The sequence below is a fragment of the Parasteatoda tepidariorum genome, chromosome 11, assembly GCF_982258835.1.
Source record: "Parasteatoda tepidariorum strain Cologne lab strain chromosome 11, Ptep-v5.0, whole genome shotgun sequence".
NCBI classification, from domain to species: domain Eukaryota; kingdom Metazoa; phylum Arthropoda; class Arachnida; order Araneae; family Theridiidae; genus Parasteatoda; species Parasteatoda tepidariorum.
In genome coordinates this window covers 86,679,874-86,704,422 of record NC_141765.1, presented here as the reverse complement: position 1 = coordinate 86,704,422, position 24,549 = coordinate 86,679,874, and the positions used below count along the sequence as shown (strand labels likewise).

The 24,549-nt window shown below is 28.9% G+C and overlaps 1 protein-coding gene across 3 annotated transcripts in view; it reads right to left on the bottom strand.

The window, feature by feature from the left end:
• Positions 1–319: 319 nt before the first annotated feature.
• Positions 320–24,549, bottom strand: part of LOC107450519 (uncharacterized) — a 63,627-nt gene continuing 39,397 nt past the window's right edge. For all 3 annotated transcript variants that reach the window (XM_016066335.4, XM_016066341.4, XM_071187406.2), the window contains exon 2: positions 320–3,084. In XM_016066335.4, coding sequence (XP_015921821.1) covers positions 1,032–3,035 — 2,004 coding nt within the window. In that variant the 5' untranslated portion in view covers positions 3,036–3,084 and the 3' untranslated portion in view covers positions 320–1,031. The remainder of the gene's footprint in view (positions 3,085–24,549) is intronic.

Below are 24,549 nucleotides of genomic sequence, written 5' to 3'. Positions count from 1 at the left end.
ATAACATACATAAAGAACGGTGGATATGTTACAAACTAAAATCAGTTGAACTTAAAACTTATTGAATACATTTCATAAGAGAGCAAACACTTTACAATGGAAGAGCTACGAAATACATACATCACATATGGAATTGTAATTCGCAAAGTACAAATAAGTTTCATGTATAATAAAGCTATATAATAAAATTCAAAATATACATTGATGTATATATATATATATATATATATATATATATACTATATTATTTATGTATACAAATAAACAGTTTTAAGCTTTAAAACAACGAAAAGCAAATTTTTCAATTAAAAAAAAACAATTTTTGCAGATAATAAAATTATTTTGGTCTAGCTGTAAAATCAAATAACAGAAAGAACACTTGTTGCTGAAAATTTGACATCTCACAGTTATTTGATTATTTTATGAAGGACTGGAAGAATTCATGGAATAACTTCATGGAAGAGGATTTTAAGTGACATTTTAGGGAATTTAAAAACATCAGTTCTAGATATTACAGTAAGAGAAAGCTGTTTAATCAACACATATTCTATAATAAAAGTCGTCTTGTTTATAAATTTTCAGGGGAAAAAATTAAGTTCCATGAGTACAAAGGACCGTAACATGTTTTTAACACCAAGTTTGGCCTTTTTTCGGAATGTCTTGAGTTATCTTATTATATTTTGCTAATTATTTTTAGAAAAAATAGAAAACTACATTTGATCTGAAATTAGAATATTAAAAATCCAGACAGCAATTTGAATATTTTTTATATGTTTTACTTTCTACTTTATTATTTATACGTTTACTTATTTTCCTACAATGGTAAGCTTATTTTATTTAGAAACACAGTATAATTAACTGGGAGTTATTAAAAATGAATGTAAGTTTGCCTGTGTTTGCTTTAAAGCTCTACTGTATTATTCTATAAATACATAGAAATTAAAAAATATCACACACGTGTAAAAAATATGTAATTGAAACAATGAGAATTAAATAACTTATATTAAATGACTATGAATATATTGAATTTATCATGGTTTCAAAAAGTTTTTAAAAATAGTTGTCTTCGATTTACAGAAACAGAATTTCCTCATTCTTGCATTAGATATGCAAATTGATTGATTACCGTAGACATTGAGTCTGCTTATATCGTCTAAAACTCGATATGTGCCATCCTCAACATCGTATCGAACAGTACCTTCAAATATACCACCACTTGGTTTGGCACTTATTACAATCAAATAATCACCAGGGGCGTTTATTTTTTGGCCAAGAACGACGTGCCTATTAATAACATCATTCTGATGCTTGACAAATCGTAGGACCATATCATTTGCTTGCCCAAATCTAGCATCTAGAATTTTATCCATTTTCAACGGCACACAAGAGTTGGAAAAAGGTTTTAAAAGTTCATTAATTGTATCCATAAGTGCCAATGCACAGTTTGTAACAACAGGCTCTGTGATGGGTATTGGCTTATGAATTTGGCATGGGCACCAATGAGGCAAAATATTGGCCTGCTCACAAGTTCTTTCTTTAGGTATTGGATTCATGAGGCTTAAACCATTTGAACTCTTAATAGAAAGAGTTTCATTAAGCTCTGCTGTGGAATAATGTGTAATATTCAACAGATGTACAAGCGTTGCGTGTACATCAAATGGCGTTGTTAACCGGTCCTGGTTCTCGCGTAGGTTTTTCGCACGGTCAGGGTATTTTGAGAGAAACCATTGCGGAAAAAATAAATAAATAAAAGGCATCCTTTCTTCAAATTTACCAATGTATGTTTGTCTTATTGGTCCAAACCTTATTCCGTGATCACTAAACAATATCAATAAGCTTTTATTTAAAGCACCAATGTCATGGAGATCTCGTAAGAGATGAAATGTTGGCTCATCTGCATATCCTGCATTATTTAAGCTATCATGTGTAAGTCTAGCAACAAATGTGAAAGAAAAGTAAGGTCTATTTTTCATTGTTTTGACAAAGTCTTTAAGATAACTGTACAGAATATTCATTTCAAATCTTGATTGCAAACAATTAGTTCTACTTTCACGTCGAACTAGTGATTTTTCAACAGCTAAAGCAAAAGGACGGAAATAATAATCAGCTGGTGGATCACGAAAACCTTTTTTTAGATAATTAAACGTTGCTATATGAGGGGCGTCCTCAGCAAACAACGTTCGATATCCTCGACTAGAATAATTTTTCCATATAAAATCTACATCATCAAAAAACATATCTCTCACTGTTTCATTCCAATAATGTTCAATAAATTGCCCAGTGAGAAAGGGCACCAGGTTCGGGAATGTATTATCAGCTACTTTTGTATAACCTTTAAGTTCAATATATGCAAGGTTTTCCTTAATAAATCTGTGAGTCTTTTGAAAATGTCTCAAAAAGTTTAGTTTTGAAACGGAATCTATGCCAACTATTATTATGTTCAAATGATCTTCTTCTGCGTAGTTCTGATGCAACGAGCTTTTCTCTTTTTCAATGTCAGGCTTTAGAGGCACTAGAGGAATAAACTGGGTTAAATTTGGGTATTCAAACATTGTACATTTAACCATCAAGAAATCATCCTTTAGCGGCTTTTCAAAAATAAGTTGTTTTGGTTTTCCAAAATAAAATTTATTGTCAGTCCTTTCTTTTTCATTTCCGGGATCTCTAATGATGGGTCGATACGTGCAAGTCAGGTTTTGCTCATGAATACCATAGTAGAAATTCAACAAATGTTTGTCCAAGGCCACCATACCGTTTGGTCTCGAGCTCAAAAACTGAGGTCGGCCAGGGCATTTGTATGGAGAATTAACTTTTGTAATTAAGGATTGTACCGATGGATCAAAAGGATCCCAATCGGGAATCTGACAACCAGGGGTATTCAAAACAAAACCATGATCATCCACGAGCCATTTAATTTGTACAGGTTTAGATGAATCAGATATAATTTCGTCACCAGAGTAAGAAAGAAAGATAATTAATCCAAGAAGAGAAAATGTTGAGAGGATGACAAATGTCCGCCGCATCGAAGATCCCATAGATGTCAACTAGGAAGTTTATTTTCCAATGTTGATCGGCCGTAAGTATCTGAAAAATTAAAAATGTTAATATCAAATTTATACATTCATTCATTATTTCATGAAAACCATATAAAAATAGTATTATTACTCACAAATAATAAATATTTAATCACATTCTGCTTGAATGTTGTTCCAGTTAGCAAGATTTGAAAGATAAAATTAAAGCTTTTAGTAATAAAAAATTTCGGATTGAATTTAAAAGTTTGGTTCGAAAAACTAAGTTAAAATATGAAACGTATATTTTCTATTTTCTTGATTTTTTCTTTAATCATAATTCAGAAACATATTTAAAGAATTAAATTTCGTTCAAAATTTGTTAAAAGATTGCATAATACGTAAAAGGGAGAAGCATCTCTCTTTTACACATTATCAGTCTTCAATGACTTTTAATAGCTTTGTTTCTGAAAACTTGAATACCAAAACATTCTCAGCCATGCTCAACGGGAGCAAATGTGTGCCATGTAGAATAAAATTCCTTTATATTTGTCACTTTAACACTTTGGTACTTTAGGAAATAGATACGGTTATGAAAATTCTTTCATATACTGTCTCCGTATATAATATTTTTGGAAGAAAAGGTTTGATAGACTGAAAAGTATACATATTTTACATTTAGCACACGAGAAGCTTAAATATTTCTTTTATAAAAAAATATTAGAGGGATATTCGTTCCATTTTGGGAAGTTATTATAGACGGAACAGAGGTCCTTTATGCAACTAGTGGACTTGTTACTCTTTTTAAAATAAAATTCAGAAGCTTTTTTTTTTTTTTGGAATCACATATTTAAAAGGATTTGATTAAAAATGAGTGGTACAATTCTCAACTCATTCCTCTTCTTCAATGAACTACTCCGTTCAAAAATTTTTTTGTAACTTACGTATTTTTCGTTACAAAATACTATTACAAGGGGAAGTATAAATATAAAGTATTTATCAGAATAGATAAAGAGCACTTGTGTAAAAACTTATTTTGTCTACTTCATTTGAAACAAAAATAAATAAATATATATATATATATATATATATATATATATATATATATATATATATATATATATATATATATATATATATATATATATATATACATATATATATATATATATATATATATATATATATATATATATATATATATACACAAATTAACATGAAAAACATGAATAAAATAAAAATAAAAAACTAAATGGTAGAGAAACAAGAATGGTATAAGCAAATAGTCGTTGTCAAGACACATCTAATTGCCATAAATAATGCGATATTTCTGAATAAAGAATAATTATCCTAAGATAAAAATTATTCTTTATATGTGTCGATATCGCAAAAAACCTTATTTTGAAAAAAATCATGAAATAAAAGAAAAATGTAAAAGGAAATCAAACTTACCGGCGTGAATTAAAACGCGGTTTAGGTTTAAAAGTACAATAATAAAACAGTTAACAAAAATCGCGAAGATGTAAAATATTGCTTATAGCTTGAATCGAATATAATAAAATTAAAAAAACATTTGATCGAAGAAGAAGAAAAAAATGTTTAGGTAAAATATTAGTGCTGCCATCTATGAGAAACAATTAGTAAAAAGGTAATAAAATTGAAATAATAATAAAAATGTTTAACGGATTGAATAAATTAGCAGTCTTAAAAAAATATAAAAAAAATAAAAAAATAAAAAAATAAAAAAATAAATAAATAAAAAAATAAAAATAAAAAAATTAAAAAAATCATTAATAGGGAAATTAATTTAAAAGTCAGTCTGTCAGGATAGAAAGTCGTTTATAGACTCATCCTTCATTCATAATTTTACAGAATACACATATCCATCTTTCATAGGGTGACTTATTTAAAAATCAGAGCCTGCATACAGGAATAGAAAACCGTTTATAGGTTTTATTCTTCATTCATACAACCTTACATAATTTTAAAGTATACACGTATCACCTGCATTTATTTGGGGTGGTTCTTTACGAACCAGAGCCCATTCCACTTATATATATATATATATATATATATATATATATATATATATATATATATATATATATATATATATATACATATATATAAGCATTTAAAAGAATATGAATAAGAGACAATAGACAATAATAATCTAGCATTGGTAGTTTATTGAACTTTAGACTTCAGTTTTTCAAGGATTCTAAAGATATGTATTAAAGGCGGTGATTACTTAACACCCTATACAATATCAAAACTTTCAGCATTCTTAATTACGCTAAAAAGTATGTTTTTAAGACATTATATAAACCTTTCGTCAAGTTTTAAATTCACTTTAAGATGGAGCTAGTTTTTAAGTTATTATGTTTAAACAGGGTAATTCAGTACAGCGCTTAGAAAATTTGATGGGGAGGTTGGTCATATCATAACGACTGAGAATCGTATAGAGTTCCATGAGCACATCTAGAGTCGCCTTCTCATTGTGAAGTGGCTGTTTGCACGTATTTGAAACCGTATTTTTATTTATCTATATAGACTTAATGTTAGGTTTTCTAGTAATTATTATCAAACATTTTTTTCATATGACCCAGAAATCACTATTTAATATAATCTGAAGGTTTTAAGACAAACTTATCAAGCTCACTAAATTGGTTGTCAAATGATTAGATTACAATAAGACAGATATTTTTGGGTTCATTTAAATGTAATTTTCGAGAATAATAGCCAAAACACTTGAAATCAGCCAAAAGTTAAAATAATTCAGTTATTTTCTATGTTTCAACTGCACACGAACAGCCAGTTCATAGATGGGAGGATTTTGCAGCTGGGACATTTCCCGTCGTAGGTTGCTATGTAATTCTCAATCAATATGATGTATTCTATCTCCGTTTGAAACCATAATAAATAATTACTTTCAATAGTGTTGATTAGAAAAATTAGAAGAAAAAAGTTAGTTCGAAATTGCTTTTCTAAGTAATCAAATATAGGCATAACTAAAATGCCATTACATATAAATGTGTTCGCATATGCCTCTGACGTGCTTGTGATATGATCCTTAACCGAGACATAATAAATTTATTAACTTTTTAAAATAATGATGCAGCAGCTGAAAAGTATTTGAATACTTCATCAAAAATAAAAGCTTGCCATGGCGTGGTAATAAAATTATTTCCATTTTTGTTTTCACAACGTTTCTTGAAACTTTGAGAAATTTTTAGAAATGTAAATTGTCCTCACGTACCTTTTTCCTCCTACTAACATTTCTGAGGAACCTTTTTCTAACTTTCTAAAAAAATACCATTGTAAAAAATAAATAATTAGTAGACAGCTGCTTTGATAACTATTACAGCTGAATTTGTTTTGCAATAATAAATGCATCTTGCATCTATCGCAATTCTTTTCTCTCTAAAAAGCAGATGTTTGAAGCTTCATTTACTTTTCGTTGACATTTCTGAACATAATGGGCACAAACATTTCCGAGAAATTAACTCAAAGGTCTACACTGGAACTAATAAATATTTTCTTTTGCAAAATTATACTTTATTCATCTTATATTTTTTCTCTCTTGTTTAATAGCAATATATTCATTCCAACATTTCTCCTGCATTACGAGGAATTGTTAATAACAAATTGTCTAAAGTTCTGAAAAACTCTTTAATTTCTGATAGGACATTTTCATTTGTTCCTAATCTCCTTCTCTGTAGCATTTCTTTAAGATTTCCTAACAGGCAATGGGGGATAAGAGCCAGATCTGGAGAATACGGTGGGTGGGGTAGTTATTACGAACTCGTTTCATTCAGTTTTGCCATCGTTGCTATCGACAAGGTGAACTGTCTCGAGAATTTTTTTTATTTGCCATATGGAGCCTTTTCTTCTAGATTCCATCGAACCAAAACCGCTGCTAGTTATTTTTCCTTTTACATACGTATTCAAAAATGCTTGCAAGAAATTTACACACTGACTTGTGAACTTTCGACAAAATTTTTACTTTAACTAATTTATATTTTAAACAGAAGTAGAACACAGCCGACCCAACTCTAATTTTACGACTATCAATGTTTAACTCTGCAGTCTTGTAATTTTGAACCTAACCCAGAAGACAAGAGAAATCCTAGATCAAGAATTGGTGCAAAATAGCCGTCGTGGAGGACTTTTTAATGACACTAACCCGCATTTGCGTTGCATGGAGAAAAAAAATCAGAAAAAACTCCCACGGTTAGTTCAACGGCAAGGCGATTCTTACCCATGATCCGTCTACCATTGAGGATATTTTACGTCAGCCCTGTGGCTGTTGCTAGCCCTCGAGCAGAATTCGTATAAACCAGTCACCGCTGGGGTTCAAACATGGTGCATCTTTTTGCAAGGCGAACGCTATGTATCCTGAGTCAACGCGGCCCAACTTCAAAACTTTTTCTTTATTTTCTTAACAGACTTTTTTCTTTATTATATTTAACCGACTTTTATTTTCTTTGAGTATCACGAAGTAAATTCGTTAAGTGCTTTAATAATCATGTAACTTTTGAATAATTTGAGTTTTCAAGTATATCCTTCTTTTTATAATCATACGATTTAGTTATATTTAACAATAAAGCTGTAATTTTCTACTTGCTCTTTGATCTTTGAGGCTCTTATCTTTTAATTTATGGATGGTTATAGATAAAAAATACTAAAATAAAATGATTGAAATATTCTTAATTTTGGAAGAATTGGACGAGGTAAATGGTAATATTTTTCGGTTGGTAATTGCTCGTAAGCCATTTAAGTAACTAGAAAGCAGTAGCGAATATTTGAACCGTGGAAAGAAGAGCAGATTGGAGTCACGCTACTTTTAAATTACGATAATAAAAGTGATTTAACGTTAAAAAGTGCATTACGTTCCTGATTATGCTTTTAAAGTTTTATTCTTTTAGTATCACGTTCTAAGTAATTATTTAAAGACAATAATTTGGTAGCTCAAATAATTTAATTAATAAAACTAGAAAAGTCATAAATACGCATTTCAAATTCGATAAATAGAATATCAAAAATCATGTAGAAGACTTTCAGTTTCATGCCTAATGTTGCTTTACATTATAGAGAAAATTCTGTTCAAATTTTTGGGCAGAACTAGGTCTGTATATAAATTATTCGATAGAAAACTGACTCGCTTAAAAGTTTCATGATTTAAAAATCGAATATGAAAAGGAGAAATGAATTTTTATTAAATTTAGTAAGATATGCTTGGCTAAAAATTTTGAATTTAGCCAAGGTTTATAGGTGAGGTCTATATATAAGTTATTTGGAAGAAAAGTGAATCGTTTAAAAGTTTTATGATTTAAAAACCAAATGTGAAAAGGCGAAATTAGTTTTTCTTAAATTTAGTGAGATATGCTTGACTAAAAGTTTTGATTTTCATTCGAGACATAAAATGAACAAATGTCATAGGAAACGTGCGGTTTTGACATTTTTTTCAATCTTTTGGAAAAATAATAAATCAATTGTTTCGTAATTTCACGTAGTTACTCACGCTTCCTAATAAAGACAGAGTCAAGAAAAAGTGTGAAGAAAATAAAATAAAAACTGCAAAAGATACCTTTGTACACCCTATTAAATAAAAAATATCAATCAATTTTTTGCTTTTTCTCTCGACATCGCTTAGTACGTAAACAATAGTTACATTTCGTTTTATAAATATAGTTTGTAAATCAGAAAATACAGTTATTTATTTTTATTATCGTTATTTATTCTTTATCTGAAATTTTCGGAAATAAACGAGAACTACGAAGTATTTTATAAATAAAACTATTGCATTAAAATCTAAAAATTAAATGCCTTAAAAATTTGACTGGATATGAGCATTTGAAGTAATAATTATGCATTGCGCATGCACGAAAAAGCTAAAATGTTTTTTTTCCTTCATAATTACTTTCTTACCATGGTACATGGTACTTAACTTAAGAAAATAATTCGATAGAATGACTTAAATTTACTGCGAGATTAGCAATTAATTAGCAATTAATCATTTTGTTTGAAGTTATAAAGTTTTTTCGAAAAATTTGTTGACACACTAAAAGATATCTACTAAAAATTATAGATGCACTAAAAATTTTACAAATGTTACAAATCTCAACGCACTTTGTTTAAGTTGTATTTACTCTTCATAAAGCTCTGGGCTTAGTACATGAATATTTAGTGTATCTGTATCGTTTATGCAAGTTTCAGAATAACTAATCTGATGATGCAAAATTACAGTTTGTGAACTAACATTTAACATATTAAAACTAACTCTAAAATTGTTATTGTTGTTGTAGTTCATTTACGCCACACTAGAGCTGCACAATGGGCTATTGGGGACGGTCAGGGAAACATCGATGAGGATGATCCGAAGAAATGCCATCACAATTTTGATCCTCTGTAGAGGAGATCGCACCCTCGGTAGAACGACGACCGGCACGCGAAGTCGATCACTTTACGGTAGAACAGTTTAACGAGATCTAATACCGAGCACCCTCGGCCCCTTCGCAGACTAATCCAAGTGGTCACCGACCCGCACACAGATCGCAGTCAGTGATGCTTGACTTCGGTGATCTGCTGGGAACCGTGTCTTAACGATCAGTCCACTGCGGGACAGCTCTAAATTTGAAATAATAATTAAGTTATAAAGTTTTCGAATTGCAGCGATATTTAAAACAGGATTTTTTTTTCGTAAGTTAGTTGTCAATCAAATACAGAGGATTTGATATCAACTAGTTACGTCAATATACAATGTAATTAAAGCGCTTATACCTTACTAATTCTTTAATATACTTTTTCCAAATCTTAATGTGAATTTTGTCCCACAGTGGACTGATCATTAAGACACGGTTCCCAGCAGATCACCGAAGTCAAGCATCACTGGCTACGGTCAGTGTGCGGGTGGGTGACCACTTGGATCAATCTGCGTAGGGACCGAGGGTGTGCGGTATTGGTCCTCGCTAAACTGTGCTACCGTAAAGTGCTCGACTTCGCGCGAAGTTCGTCGGCCTACCGAAGCGGGGGTGCCATCCCCTCCGCAGAGGATCAAAATTGTGATGGCATGTCTTCGGATCATCCTCCGGGACGCTTCCCAGACCGTCGCCAATAGCCCATTGTGCAGCTCTAGTGCGACGTAAATTAACAACAACAACAACAACAATGTGAATTTTCTAAGATCAATTATAAAATAATTCTCAATTTTTTCAAAGATAAATTGTAAGAAAGTCAGCATTCTTCACATAATTTTTCCGTTATTGCGGGGAAACAAAGAGAGAAATTTATGAGACAAAAAATTAGACTATTCATTTAGTACTTATACTTTACTAATTCTTTAATATACTTTTCCCGAATCTCAATGTGAATTTTCTAAGATCGATTATAAAATAATAAGCATTTTTTCCAAAATCAATTAATTATGAGACAATCTACGATCCTCAAATATTTTTTCCGTTATTGCAAAGCACAAAAAAAACAAAAGAAAAGAAGAGAGAGAGAGAGAGAAACATGAGACAAAAAATTAGACTATTCATTTACTTCAAATGATTTTTTTTCTTTATTATTATTTACGTTTCAATAAAAACAAAACTCTAAGTAATATTGCACTGAAAATTTTCATAAAATGTTTGCTGCTCATAAATAATGAAAAAGTTCCAATAATTATATTGATATTATGTCGTAAAACTTTCAAACTGTTTTTATTTTTTATTTATTCTTCATGCCTGAATGCTTTTCTTTTTGGTAACTTTTGTCGACTTTTCTGGTATAATGTGCCAATTTGCACACAATAAGTCCTTAAATGTCTAAGGTGAGCACAAAAGTTGACTAAAATGTCATTTATGTTTAGCAATTGTGTATTCAATACCTCGGACAATTTTATTATTCAGAGACGCGTGAGAAATTGTCAGAGGTATGATGTAGAAGTGGTCTTTTGTTTCCTTGAAGATGCATTACATGTATAACTTTGCTAAGTAAGAATAATGATGTCTCAGTGTTAAAAATTAAACATATACGTGAAAAGACTTACAATTAATTAAATTTGTGAACTTCTACATAAAAATGATTAAATTTAAATTACAATATTTTCCATACGATTTCTTAGCAATAAAATTTTAAATTTATATGCTAGATTAGTATTTGATTATTATTAATTCTATTTTTAAAAGTTTTCCTTTAGTATTTCAGCGGAAATAAGAAAAAACTTTAAATGATGTTACTAAACCATACAAATGAAAACACCTCATACAACTAGTAGATGAGTACTAATCTGTGATATTTACATATTTTCTATAGGGTGCGATTGAAGTTGTATTAAAAAAATAATAAAAGATAGTTATTCTCTGATTTCTCTTTGGTTATGATCGGCGTTCTTAGTTTTCGATCAATTGAAAAAGAAATTTTTAAATTAAGAAATATGCAGAATAATATATGAAACACAGAGCATCTTTCTATTTTATTCAAAAACAAACTGTCTGTGAGTTTTTTTTATTTTAGATACAGTTCAGAAAGCGTGTTTAAGAAACTGGACACAGTTTAAAAAACGTGTTAAGGAAAATAAACACAACTTAAAAAGCGTATTTAAGCCTTTAATTGCATTTTTTAAACTTCTCTTATAGCAATTGTTATTTTTTTAAAAAAATAATCTAATGGATAAAAAGAAATCCGTAATGTAATGTGCCTAAATCACTTGGCACATTTTTTCAAAAAATTACTCTTTTTTCTAAAGATTTTTAAAGTTATTGTTTTCACATGGTTTTCAGAGGTCTTTTAAGTTTATAATAGTGATATTAAATTTATGTTTTACGAATTCATAATTGAAAAAATTACTTCATCATTAAGTGATCTGAATGCGAAGAGATTTCCTGAAAAATTAAGCTGTAATGTACAAACACTGTAAAAAAATCTGGATTACAGTAAACAGTACTGGCATTCACGGTGCCATTACTTTTTAAACTATAGTTTTACGGAACAAAAAATCTGATATACCGTAATTTTTACAGCAGTATTTACTGTGAAATCACTGAATCACTGCGATTAAATAAATGCTAATGTAAAATTATGGAATAAAATTTTACTGTAAAATTGATTTTTCGAACATTCACTCAGGGTGGCAGAACCTTTTACCATAATTTGAACCGGAATTTTCACAGTGCAGCAAGACCGACCCCAAAGCACTTTGCACTGTAATGATTATACTTAGAGTTTAAAAAAAGTAAGGAAAAGTAAGTATGAAATTTATTTGTTAAATTTGTGTTAAATAATGAAAGGCTTGGTTTTTGCTGTGTCAATTTTCTTAAACACGCTGTTTAAACTGTGTCCCATATTGAAAAGGCACATTTTTTGCTGTGTGCATTTTCTTAAAAATGCTTCTTGAGTTATTTCCATTTTCTTAAGCACATGTTTTTAGCTCTATCCATTTTCTTAAACACGTATTCTGAACTGTGTCCTTTTTTAAAACATACGTCTTGATATGTGGCAAAAAAAGCTCACCGACAAAAAATAGCATTGAAACAGAATATGGCCTATGAAGTCAATTTTTGAGATAAATCTGATTTAAAAAATAATAAAGTTTGCAAAACTTAGTAGGTAATATAGCGTAAAATAATTTTAACATATCACCTGAATGGAAAATATATTTAAAACTATTTGCTATCAATAATTATTTTTTCTTGCTTTGCAACATATATTGGCAGTTCACTTGGTATAAAAATTCGAATTTTGAAAAATGAATAACTTAATAAGTAGTTCAAATTTGACAAAAATTCTTTATACGCTGTTTTATCAAATTAAAACTTATTTATGCATCGAACTTTTGGTAAATGTCGGTAGACTATATCAGATAACTAGATCTTGCAAGTAAACTTATTTTCAGTAAACTATGTGAACATGTTTAATTCAAAATTAGAAAAAACTCATCACGTAAATTATTTTGTAGTGTCTAGTAAATATATTTAACAAGCTATTAATTATTGAGCAGGTATAGCAAATATTTCGACACGGTTGGAAGATTACAGGAAAGTCATGCCGGCTTTTTATCAGAATTTTTTTTTATATGCGATTTATATTGCTTTATAAATTATTAGAAGAGAACAGATTCATTAGGCGTAATAACTTTCTTTATCATTGAAATGCTTAACACAATTAATTTTCTCAATTTAATTTACACAATTTAATTTGTGAATTCTTTTATTTAAGTCAGAGCTACTAATTTTACTTGTCTAATCAATCGTAAATCTCTAGTTCTTTGACGAATACAGATAAGCCAAAAATACTTTAACAGATTAATTTTCGCATTTTTCAAAAAAGTAAAATTTTAAATGAACGAAAACTGTAAAAATCTTATTCAAAGTTGATTACAAATTCTTGACATTTCTTTTAAATGTTTTTATTCAAATTCTGTTTTCTATTATCGATTGCGGTTTTAAGCTTGAACAGAAAATTAAAGGATTTAACGATTTACTGGAAGCACGGTATATAAAGACTTCGATTAATGAAACACATCTGAATAAATGAAGTCCTACATCTGAATATATTAAATTTTAGCAAAAATGTATTAGTTTTATAGCAATAAAAATTTATTATTATTAAATTTAACTAACTTCCACAATCGAAAGAAAACGATTTTGAATTATAGTAGCTCTATTGTGCTTTATGTAGACTTTTTCAATTCAAGAAATATCGTAGTACGGTATAATTAATTTGATTTATTTTAAAAAAACTCACTATGTACTTTTTTTTATTGTAACTCGCATAATACATTTCAATTTCAGAAATTAGAATAATACCTTTTTTCAATATAATTCTTATAACATGTTTCGATTTCAAGGAAATTCTCATTATTTATTTTATTAAAATAATTCTTTTTGTATTGGAAGTATCTCACAATATAGTTTTGATGTAATATTAATTGTTATTCAAATAAATATGCATAATAAAAAAGAATTTTTATTACTCTTAGTTAGATAATTGATTAGGTAACGTTTAACTGAAGAGAAAAAAATCTTCGAAGGAATTGACTTTTTTCTTTTCTTTTTCAGTTAAGCAAGCTCTGTCCATTCTTCTAAAGATAAGCATAGCTTTTAAATCTAATTAATTAACAATTTGGAGTAACTATTGCGTGTCGAAATATGGCTTAATGTATTTAATTTTGCCTGTAATTAAAGTATTTTTACACTCTAAAGAGCAATTCTGGACCCATAATAGGAACTGCTTTATGTGTGGCAATTCAACTTCAGCTGAAAAAGAAAAGTAAATTTTATACATTTATTTATCAAACATATTTCGCATTGTCGCCAGTTAAGTCAATCATTGCGAAAATCTTGATTCAACTGCACATCTGGCAATTGAGCCAACGCATGCAATTAGGTAGTTGCTTCTAGATATTAGGATTGATATTAGGACTAACTTCTTGATATTAGATTAAGTTTAGAAAAACTTTGTATTCATTTTTTTAAAATACATTATTGTTAATTTTCGATATTCGCATCTTTTTTATTCTTTCGATGCATATTAATTTATGCCCCCAAAAGTGTCTTGATTTGTCATATTTTAATTGAAATTAAAAAAAAAGCTTTAAATTGAAAAATATAAAAACCATACCCATCATTTGCAAAATTACTTTCTGAAAAAAAAATTTTTTTTATCAGTTTCTCTCAATTTGAAGTGATATTATTGAGTAAAATTAGCTATATATTTGTGATGTCCTTCTCTATCTTGTGCTGCCTGTATTTTTACTTGGCAAGGGCCAATAAGCCAAACTCTGTAATGAGCACACAAGCTTGCATATGTACGTGTAATAAAAGATAAATATAAATACATAAATAAATATAAATATATAAATAAATATAAATATATTAATAAATATAAGCAAAAAATATAAATATATAGATATAAATACATAAATATAAATATATAAATAAATATAAATTTAAATTTATAAATACATAGATATAAATACATAAATAAATCTAAATAAAAACATACAAATGCATAAATATAAATACATAAATAAATATAAATAAAAAATACAAATAAATAAATATAAACAAATAGATACTTCTAGGGTTGTGGTGGGATTCGAACTCGCTTTCTCTACTCTTCCATTTTTAGGATGTTGGAACAACCCTGATACACAAGAGTTAAGGACGCGGTTGTCACTTGTAGTGGTTATTGAGTGGTTGAGTGACCAATATACTGCGATGGGACCGAGGGTGTGTGAAATCGGTCCTCGTTAAATTGTTCTACCATAAAGTGAGGCTCGATTTTGTGCGTGGGTCATCATGTTACCAAAGTGGGGGAGACATTCCTCTGCAAAGGATCAAAATTGTAATGGCATGTCTTCGGATTATCATCAGGGATGTTTCCCTTGCTGTTGCTAATATTCTATTTTGAAACTCCTATAGCGACATAAATGAAGTACTAATACATAACAGTGAAGCTACTTATTCAGTTTAGCCTATTCCACGGTATATTTTTAGATGCAAATTTTTTATAGTTCTAAGTATTTGTAGCTTATAGCTTCTATAGAATAGAAATGAAAAAACTAACCGACTTAAAATTAAGTTAAGAAGTATTTACTAAATAAAATAGAGGTTCTCAAACTGAACATTGCTCGTCAACTCTACTGTACTAGTACTACCAAAATTTCAGTTAAAATTACTGAATTTTGCCACATTTTCAACAAACAATACTGAATTTTGCCACATTTTCAACAGCATGGTTAAAAAAACATATATTGTTGTTAATTTTGCTAAAAGTCATTACCAAAGCTCTTTGTTAAAAGTTACCGAGATTTTTGGTGTTCCCATAAAATCAAAAACACGGAAAATTTTATTAGGACTAAATTCTGGTAGTTTTGACCGTACTTTTCTTCCGTTCAAAATATGAAAATAAAATTTTCGGAGCAGACAATAGTCCTATAGATGAAGTACAGAAATAAACATCGACTGTAAGGAATCTAATAATTGAACTTTATCGTATAGTGACGTCTTCATTTCTTGGAAAATACAATTAACATTACTAAAATGGTAAAAATATAACAAACATGATTTTTCATAAGTTATCCATTTTTTTTTAGTTTTCTGTCCCATTTACAAAAAGGCGATCTTCTAAAATTTTCTCTTCGAAAACTATTAAACCTATTTTACTCAAATTTCGGAGTTTTGTCTTTTAACATTATAATAACCTAGTGGATGTAAAAGATTTATTTTTTTTACTCTTCAAAAAGTCTTCGATGCTTATTAAATTAACTTAAAAAAATTGCTAGAAATTATTAAAAATATTAAATTAAAAATTCACATGAAATATGCATCGTAAAATTGAGAATTTGATTGGCGAAACTCAAGTAGACAGACTCAATTGACACTGTAAAAATAGTCTAGAAGTTTCTGAATATTTTGAATTATGTATTATTACTTGTAAAAAATATCTACTGTTATGGTCTGTTTTTTAAAGAATTATTAAAAATATTAAAAAAATAAAATTTTTACCTAGTAAAGAATTGTGATGTCATGTGGATACGATGACTTGGATTGTTCGAAAATCCGCAGTCAATCGAATATTTTCAACTTGAAAATTGGAGAGTTTCAAAGTATGCTTCATTCCGTGACTCCGTGTTACAGAACTTAAACAGTGAATATATTCTATCTAATATTATAACAACGCATATACTAAAGCTTATTACATTCAGTTTGTCAGACCTTTACCTCCTTTAAATGAGATACTTTGATGAAACATTTTTATAACGAAACATTTTATATTATTAATAATTTACGTGCAAAGATGGTAAGGAAAATTCTATCATCCAGTAAAATATATCAAGCTAATGAAAATGATACTATCACATTTTCTTACCAGTGTTAACTTACTATTTTAGGTTTGATAAGAAATATAATACTAAAAGTTAAACCAACCTAAAATGCTTTTAAAAGCAGACAATGCATTTAGGTGTGCAAAGACAGTAATAGTTAAATAAAAAAAGACACATTGCGTGACTTATTTAGCCTAACGTATAGGAAATATGGTGATATAAGCTACATTAACCGGTGTCTTGATCCCAAAAATAAATGATACTTAGGACTGATGTTTAGTACAAATTGCTTTGTTTTACTTTTACCACACTTTTATTACCAAATAGATGAAGGTCGAAAGTATTTTGTCAAAAGTAAATGATACGATAAATGACATTTCATCTGAAAAGAAATACCATCGAACGTTGACATTTGAAATATACATTAGGTAATATTTGCAATCGAAGAAACGAATATTTTCTAATGTGAACGACCAATACATTCTAATGACTTATAGATTCTTATTTCAAATGTCTGGTACACTATTAATTTAAAACAGTTATCCTTCAATCTGAAAATATATTTTAATTAGGTAACATAATGTAATTTAAGATTTACAATAGTTTTTTAAAATTTTCATTTTTCCTAATAATCAGTGAGAGCTATTTTAAAAGTTAGCTTCATATACGTAAAAGTTCTACTATTTTGTTCTACGTGAAATGTAAATACATAATCTTAGCTTTCTTCGTGTTTGTGCTAATTTCATTCTCAGCTTTATAATTTTGATTTTGTGACATTGCAATCAGAAGAGTTTATTTTTTAAAGTCTAATTATGTAAAGCATTCCCGCAACTGCCAATTGATGACTAGAAGTAACTGCCAATTGATGACTGGTCGTAGAAGTTAAGGCTTCAACACTTCAAGACCAGTGGCATGATTGTAACCAAGCCTCCAGCATTGCACGTAGGCCGCCTTCACTTCCCAGATAAGCTTGATATCTATCAATCTGAAGCTGGGTGGGCTTCAAGCCAGCGGTGGGGATCGAACCCCAGTTTTTTATTGTTACAGTTCAGTGCCTGAGCCACGGAGCCATCGCGGATGTCTAGCCTTTTATTATTTATTCATATTTATAGGGAAAAATTTTTTAATGAAAATAAGAATGATTATTTTTTAAGATCCCGTGGACTAATTTTATTTTATTTTATGACCGTCGTTGAACAGCTGACCCAAGTTTTGGGTTTACGACTACTAATGTTCAACTCCGTAGCCTTGTAATTTTTAACCTAATCAAGAAAACAAGGGAGCTCCTGGATCAAGCAATGGGAGAAATTTGCCTTCGTGGAGGACTTTTTGATTTAACTAACCCTCATTTGCATGGCATGGAAAGGAAGACCTCGGGAACCTCCCACAGTTAGCCTGATGGCAAAGGGACTCTAACCCATGATCCGTCTACATAATCCGAGGATATTTCACGTCAGCACTGTGGTTGGTGCAAGCCGGATGCGGACTCGTACCGATCAGCCATCGCTGGGATTTGAACCCGGTTCACCTCATTGGAAGGCGAACGCTGTATCCCCTGAGCATTCAAGGCTCCCTATGGACTAATTGTAACTTTTTTTTGGATAGGACTTCAACTGCTACATTTGTTTTTAATTGTAAAATACTTTTGCGTGTGTGCAATAATTGTTTTCGCAAATTTGGTGTTATAAAACAAGTTTTTGAGCCTTGAAATTAATCACTGATGTTTCGTCTGTCACAAACATGTGAAACGATTAATGTACGTATAAAAACCACGCATAGTATTTCTTTATAAATATTTTCAACATTTATTTCAAAACGGTAAAACTTGGAAAATATTTATTTCTTAATCTGTTTTAAAAGTATATTAAAATGTTGCCCATAAAAATTATTTACTGAGCTGATAATAATCTTTTCAATAAATATTTCATTTCCAAAATAACATTTATTTCTTCACAGCCAAACAAGAATATTAACTAATTTCTCAGATAAAAAAAATTAGGTCGAATATTTTTGTAGTTGTTAATCGTCATTGTTTTTATTAGAAACATCGTTCCTGACAGGAAGTTAACGGTTTTATTTCCGTTGTTAATCTTACGTGAGTAACGTGTCTAATATGCATTAAAATAATAAGTAAGCTGAAAGAAGTAGTAAAATGGAAGAAAATTAAATATTTTTTACACAAAAATATTTAGTTATAAATAATGTGTCTAATATGCATAAAAATAAGAACTAAAATGAAAAAAATTGTTAAATACCCCCTCATACCCCCTCATACCCTACCCTACTCATACCCTACTCTGCGAAATAAAATGCTTTTCTCGGACACTAAAACACTTAAAGCGTCATTGCATGCACTTTTATAATTAAAATATGAATATCTTTAGTTAAACTAAAATCTATTTTTTTAAGAATAAACTGATTTATTCATGCAAAGAATTTCTTTATCAACTTTAAACTACATGAACTTGCAAAGAATTTTGTTCTTAACTGAAACGGATTGAGTGGCCACTGTAAACAGTTAAAGTTAACTTGAGCAATGAGCTGCCTGAGGAATCGCAACCTGAAAATATCCAATCATTAGATATAAAGTTATTTAATGTTATATTATTTTATTCACTCATTTAGGATGTTCTGTGAATCAATCAGTAAGTATGTTTTGTTTTATTAATTATTAAGCTTTATTAGTATGCTTTGTTTTATTAAGTTAATTTACTTAAATGCGAGATTGAATGAACAATATTAATTCTGTATTCATTTTAAGCTTAAATCTATTTACTATTCCATTTGAGACAACAATAAAAATTCCAGCAAATCCTTTTCAAATCTTTTTCTTTTAAATTCCAACAACTACGTATATTACAGTAAATTATTTGAGATTTGAATAAACTCGAAAAATCAAGTAACTTGTAGTAAATAAAATTAGACTTTTTAGAAATTTGACTTTATTAAGTTTTGTTAAACTATTGCGAATTTTCAAATCAAAGATATAAACTTTGTTTGCTTGCTAACAAAGCTATTTGTAATTTTTAAAAATACCATATTCAGGAAAGAAGAAATTAGCAAGTTAAAGTCATATTTTCAATCATTACTCATTTGTTCAAGTTTCTACATCACTCTTAAACTATATTCGAAGCTTCAAACATTAAGTATTAATCATAAAAGAAGTTCAACAATTTTAATCTCACTTCCCTGTTGAACAAACATTTCTAAAGAAGCTACTAATTTTCTTGGAAAGTAATCACCCTAATCCATTAGGCTATCGTTTGTTAGCGACTGAGTAATATGATAAGCGATAGTCTACCGACAACGTCCTATTTAGTTACATCACAGAGGAAGGGACTGAAAATCGATCAGTCTTAGGATACAATTGGGATACTCAAATTGCTCCAGATATTCAGGAAAATACTTATCCTGTTTAACAGGTTATCCTTTATTGAAAGAGATAACTATATATTTGAATTTAAATAGTCACTTATTTAAATTACTTGAGAAAATCGTAGAATCTGATAAGAAATTGTAAAACTTTAAGAATGTAGCATTATGATTGTTATTTTTTTAACAGTTTAAAAGATTAAATTTATCTAGTTATTTAATGCCACGGAATTTTTTTTCTCAAATTATTTTTCTTTCAAGTTACGTAAATAGGGGAGAGGGGGGTGAGGCCGAGTAGTGGGGTGAGACCGGGTACCTCGATTATGTCGAAATTAGTTCTGTTTTCTAGAGGACAAACTCTGAATTATAAAAAACACTCAACAAGTCAAACACTTGACTAGCCAAAATAAGGGCATACCATATTGGCGTGCTGTTGTTAATTTCTGGAGTCTGAGTAGATAAGATTGTTTTGCTATGACAACTCTCTATTGTCTTTTTGCTTTTAAACTAGCCTTATTTATTGGTCTTTACAGTGAGAAAAAATTGTTTTCAGTCAAGTTTATTTTTCGTAAACTAAAGACTCATACCTACACAAACAGTCAATATTTGTCCAATAATAGCACTGTTCCGTTACGTTTCGATAACCTCTGCTCTCGCAGTAAGATAGAGTCCCTTCATCCCCTTGATAAGAGTTTATACTGGGCCCACGAAAGCTGCAGTGCAGCAGTGGAAGAGGATAACTACATCACACTACATGTAAATTACACGCATAATTTTTCTAAATTGTCCTATAAAATAGAAATGTTTTTCACTGAAGTTCGAGTATTTCTAAATTTGCCACTAACATGTGACTTTTCTTTAAAAAAATAAAGTAGCACATCTATGGCTTCAGGAATGATATATTGTACGTAACTATAGAATGAGTATCCTGATGAAATCCGACAATTTCTTGGTCGAATAGCTTAGCTCCAATAGGAATTCGAATATTTGCTACCCTCTGTCTTGGATGCTTTCATTTTTGTGTTCATTTCTAAAGATTTTCGTAATATTTTTCTTTATTATAAATATTCAAGGGATTACTTGTCATTGTTAGCTTTAAAACTAAAAATTTTAAAACTTTATATCAGGAATTTTCAACGTCAAGAATATTTGTTTATTTACTTAAACTACTTCAGGAAACTATTCTTCGTGCTTTTTAAAGATTATGGTAACAAACCTCTCTCTACATTCTCATAAAAGGCAGAAGGAACAATAATGGCAATTTTTAAAAAGCGTTTTTATTAGTTGTAATAAGTAAAAAATAGTTTCTAAAAAAAAATTAAGTTACTAGGCTTCATTACATGTTAAAATATTCCAACGCTTAAAATAAGCAGTGAATTTCACGTTTTATGTTAATTAATGGTATTACGCTTGCACGATAATTTATTATTCTATTTTCAATCGGTTATTGTTAGTTTATAGCTTTCCTATTCAAGAAAACGCTGCAGGTTAAAGTTCCTTTACCAGAGTCAGATTTCGTTTGCATACTCTGCAGAGAATTTCACTTAAGTGTCTGCAACACAATCAATCAGTATCATTTTGAATCATGCGTCATTCACCGAAGTATGTCATAAAAAATAATTGAAGTAACTAATTTAGTATTTTATTTTACTATGGAGATGATCAAAGTAATTTCGTTATTCCAAACAAGCCCTCAATCTAAGTATTAAATAATAATCTTAATTATATAACTATCATATTCCTACTTAGTTCATAAATATTATATCAATTGGATATAAAAAAAGAAGAGATAACTTCACGTATATCGATAAACTCTCATCACTTATCTTGATTTAATAAAACACCCCAAAAAGCTCTTATGAGAATAATCGATTATTTCTATTAAAAACTCATTTGTATCTGAAAGATGTGACTTTGTTGAACTTGTAACACCAAATTTTGTAATATTTCACGCATGTGTGAAATCTAACTCTCTATAAAGTTTATTTTTTATTTGATACAAACGACTGATTGTTAGATTGATGATGCGAATATGTGCAAGCGAGCCCTTCCCTATCGATCTGTACAACAGTATCACTAGCAGCACGTGGTTCACGAAACAAAATAAATAAAATAGAAATTCTCGTAAATCAAGGGAGCGCTGAGAATGATGTTGAACAAATGAGAAGGAAATTGCAGATTATTTTTCCCAGAACATTAATTAAATGGTTTAAGTGAAATATCTTGGAGTTTTTTAAGTGGGTAATTCTAAAAAAATGTACGAAACTATTTTAGAGAAAATAAATTAATCTCTGATTCACTTAATTTCTTCTATTTTACTTAGATGATTGCGGTGATGGCAATTTATAATAAATACCAATCAGTTACCAAATATTTGAGGTAAATATTTTTGGAACGAAACAAATTCATTTTGAGGAATAACTAAATACAATACGAAGTAACGGAGTAGAGAAATTTGAAACATAGCTATAATAATTCCCTTTAAATTCAGTTTGTTATGGCGAGTATTGAGAAAGGCTTAAGATGTTTGAACATATATGAGGCATGCGATTCCACAATATAATCTTTTACATATTATAACTAATTAAAATAAGTAATTTAGAAATTATTTTATTTTACTAAAAGGAAACTTTTTTAAGTGTTCGTTAACCTCAGATAAAACTCAAAAAATTTCCGATTTTTGTCCCTTAATTAAAAAAAAAAAAAGAAAAAAAAAATTATCTTTTCCTGTGTACTTCACCGAGTAAAGAGCAAAATACCTCTTAATTGCTGCTTTTTCTCAGGGCATTAACTTATTACAAATATTACTATAAAGTACCACTATTTTTTTAACTTTGTTTATCCAGATGTGCTTCAACGGTGAAACCCATCGTTGCACCGTTAAAGCAAGCCCATTGTCATTAAAATCTCCATAATTAATCAGCAAATATTTCCTACTGCATGTAATTGTCTTTTTATTTTTGTGGGTGCTGAATTTCAGATAATTACCCCGGGGAGTTTAGAGGAGCAAAAATAAGTAGTTTTGCATATATATATATATATATATATATATATATATATATATATATATATATATATATATATATATATATATATATATATATATATATATATATATATATATATATATATATATATATATATATATATATATATATATATATATATGTATAAAACTACCGTAATGTTAATACTTTTAGAAAATAAACAGTGGAAATGATAAAAGATTACATCAGCGTGGTTAATATTACTTTACATATCATACATAATTTTTTTTGCGTGTAAAAAATATTTCAAAGCTGTGAAATAATGATATATATACACAATTAAAATATGTGAGGAAATTAAAAATGTAAAAAAAAATTAAATATGTAAAACATTTAAAATATGCGAAACGTTAATATGTAAAAAACTATGTACATTTAAACTATGTACTTTAAAATGTGTAAAAAAAATTAAATAGAATTTCAAAATCTATTAAAATTCTAAAAAATTTTAGTCTGCTTATAACTGATGTCATTGTGTAATTTTAGAAAACTATTATTGATAATAAAATATTTTCATGCAGGCTTCCACGCAACCTTTAAAACTTAACATTAACGATAATTCTGGTTACATAGCGGATTCTTTGAAAAAAATAGTTTTAAAGTTTTGTTAGAGGCATCTTTACAAAAGTTTCGCTTTTTTTTATTTGAAACCCTGTTAAATTACATGACAAATCTTTTTTTTAAAAATTTAATAGCAATAAAAAATAGTAAATGGTAATAAATGGATCTAGCAAAAGTTTTTTTTTTTACGCGCTTGTTTTTATTTAGCACAAAAAAAAATCAAACTGTATTATCACTGCAAAGTCTAATTATTTCTTAATTCCCTATATTAACAGAATTTCATGAAAAGGCTGTCTTTTTGTTTAGGTCTTAAAACTAATGCACTATTTCGTTGACTAACTTTTCGAAAAGTGTTACAAAATATACACTACACTTTTTTAAATTACTCAATTTTCAAAAGCAAAAAAAATGCAAGAAGAATGTTACAATGTAAAAGTCATTTAGTTTTGCGTACGCAAGTGATTTGTTTTATAGGGATCAAGTATTTTTTACGCTCTCTTTCCTAGTCTATGAAAAAGAGCGAACATTTAAGAATAAATACGAGAATGAATACGTATAATAAATCGTATTTAAGAATAATTACGATTTAGGAATATATAAATAAACTAAGTGTTGATATTCTAAAAATATGAACATTTAAGAATCAATAAAATATCATTTTGCACTATTATTAAACCCTTTTATAAATTCTCTGGCTAAGCACATTTCATGAAAGTCACACAGAAAAAAAGTCTGCGGTCAA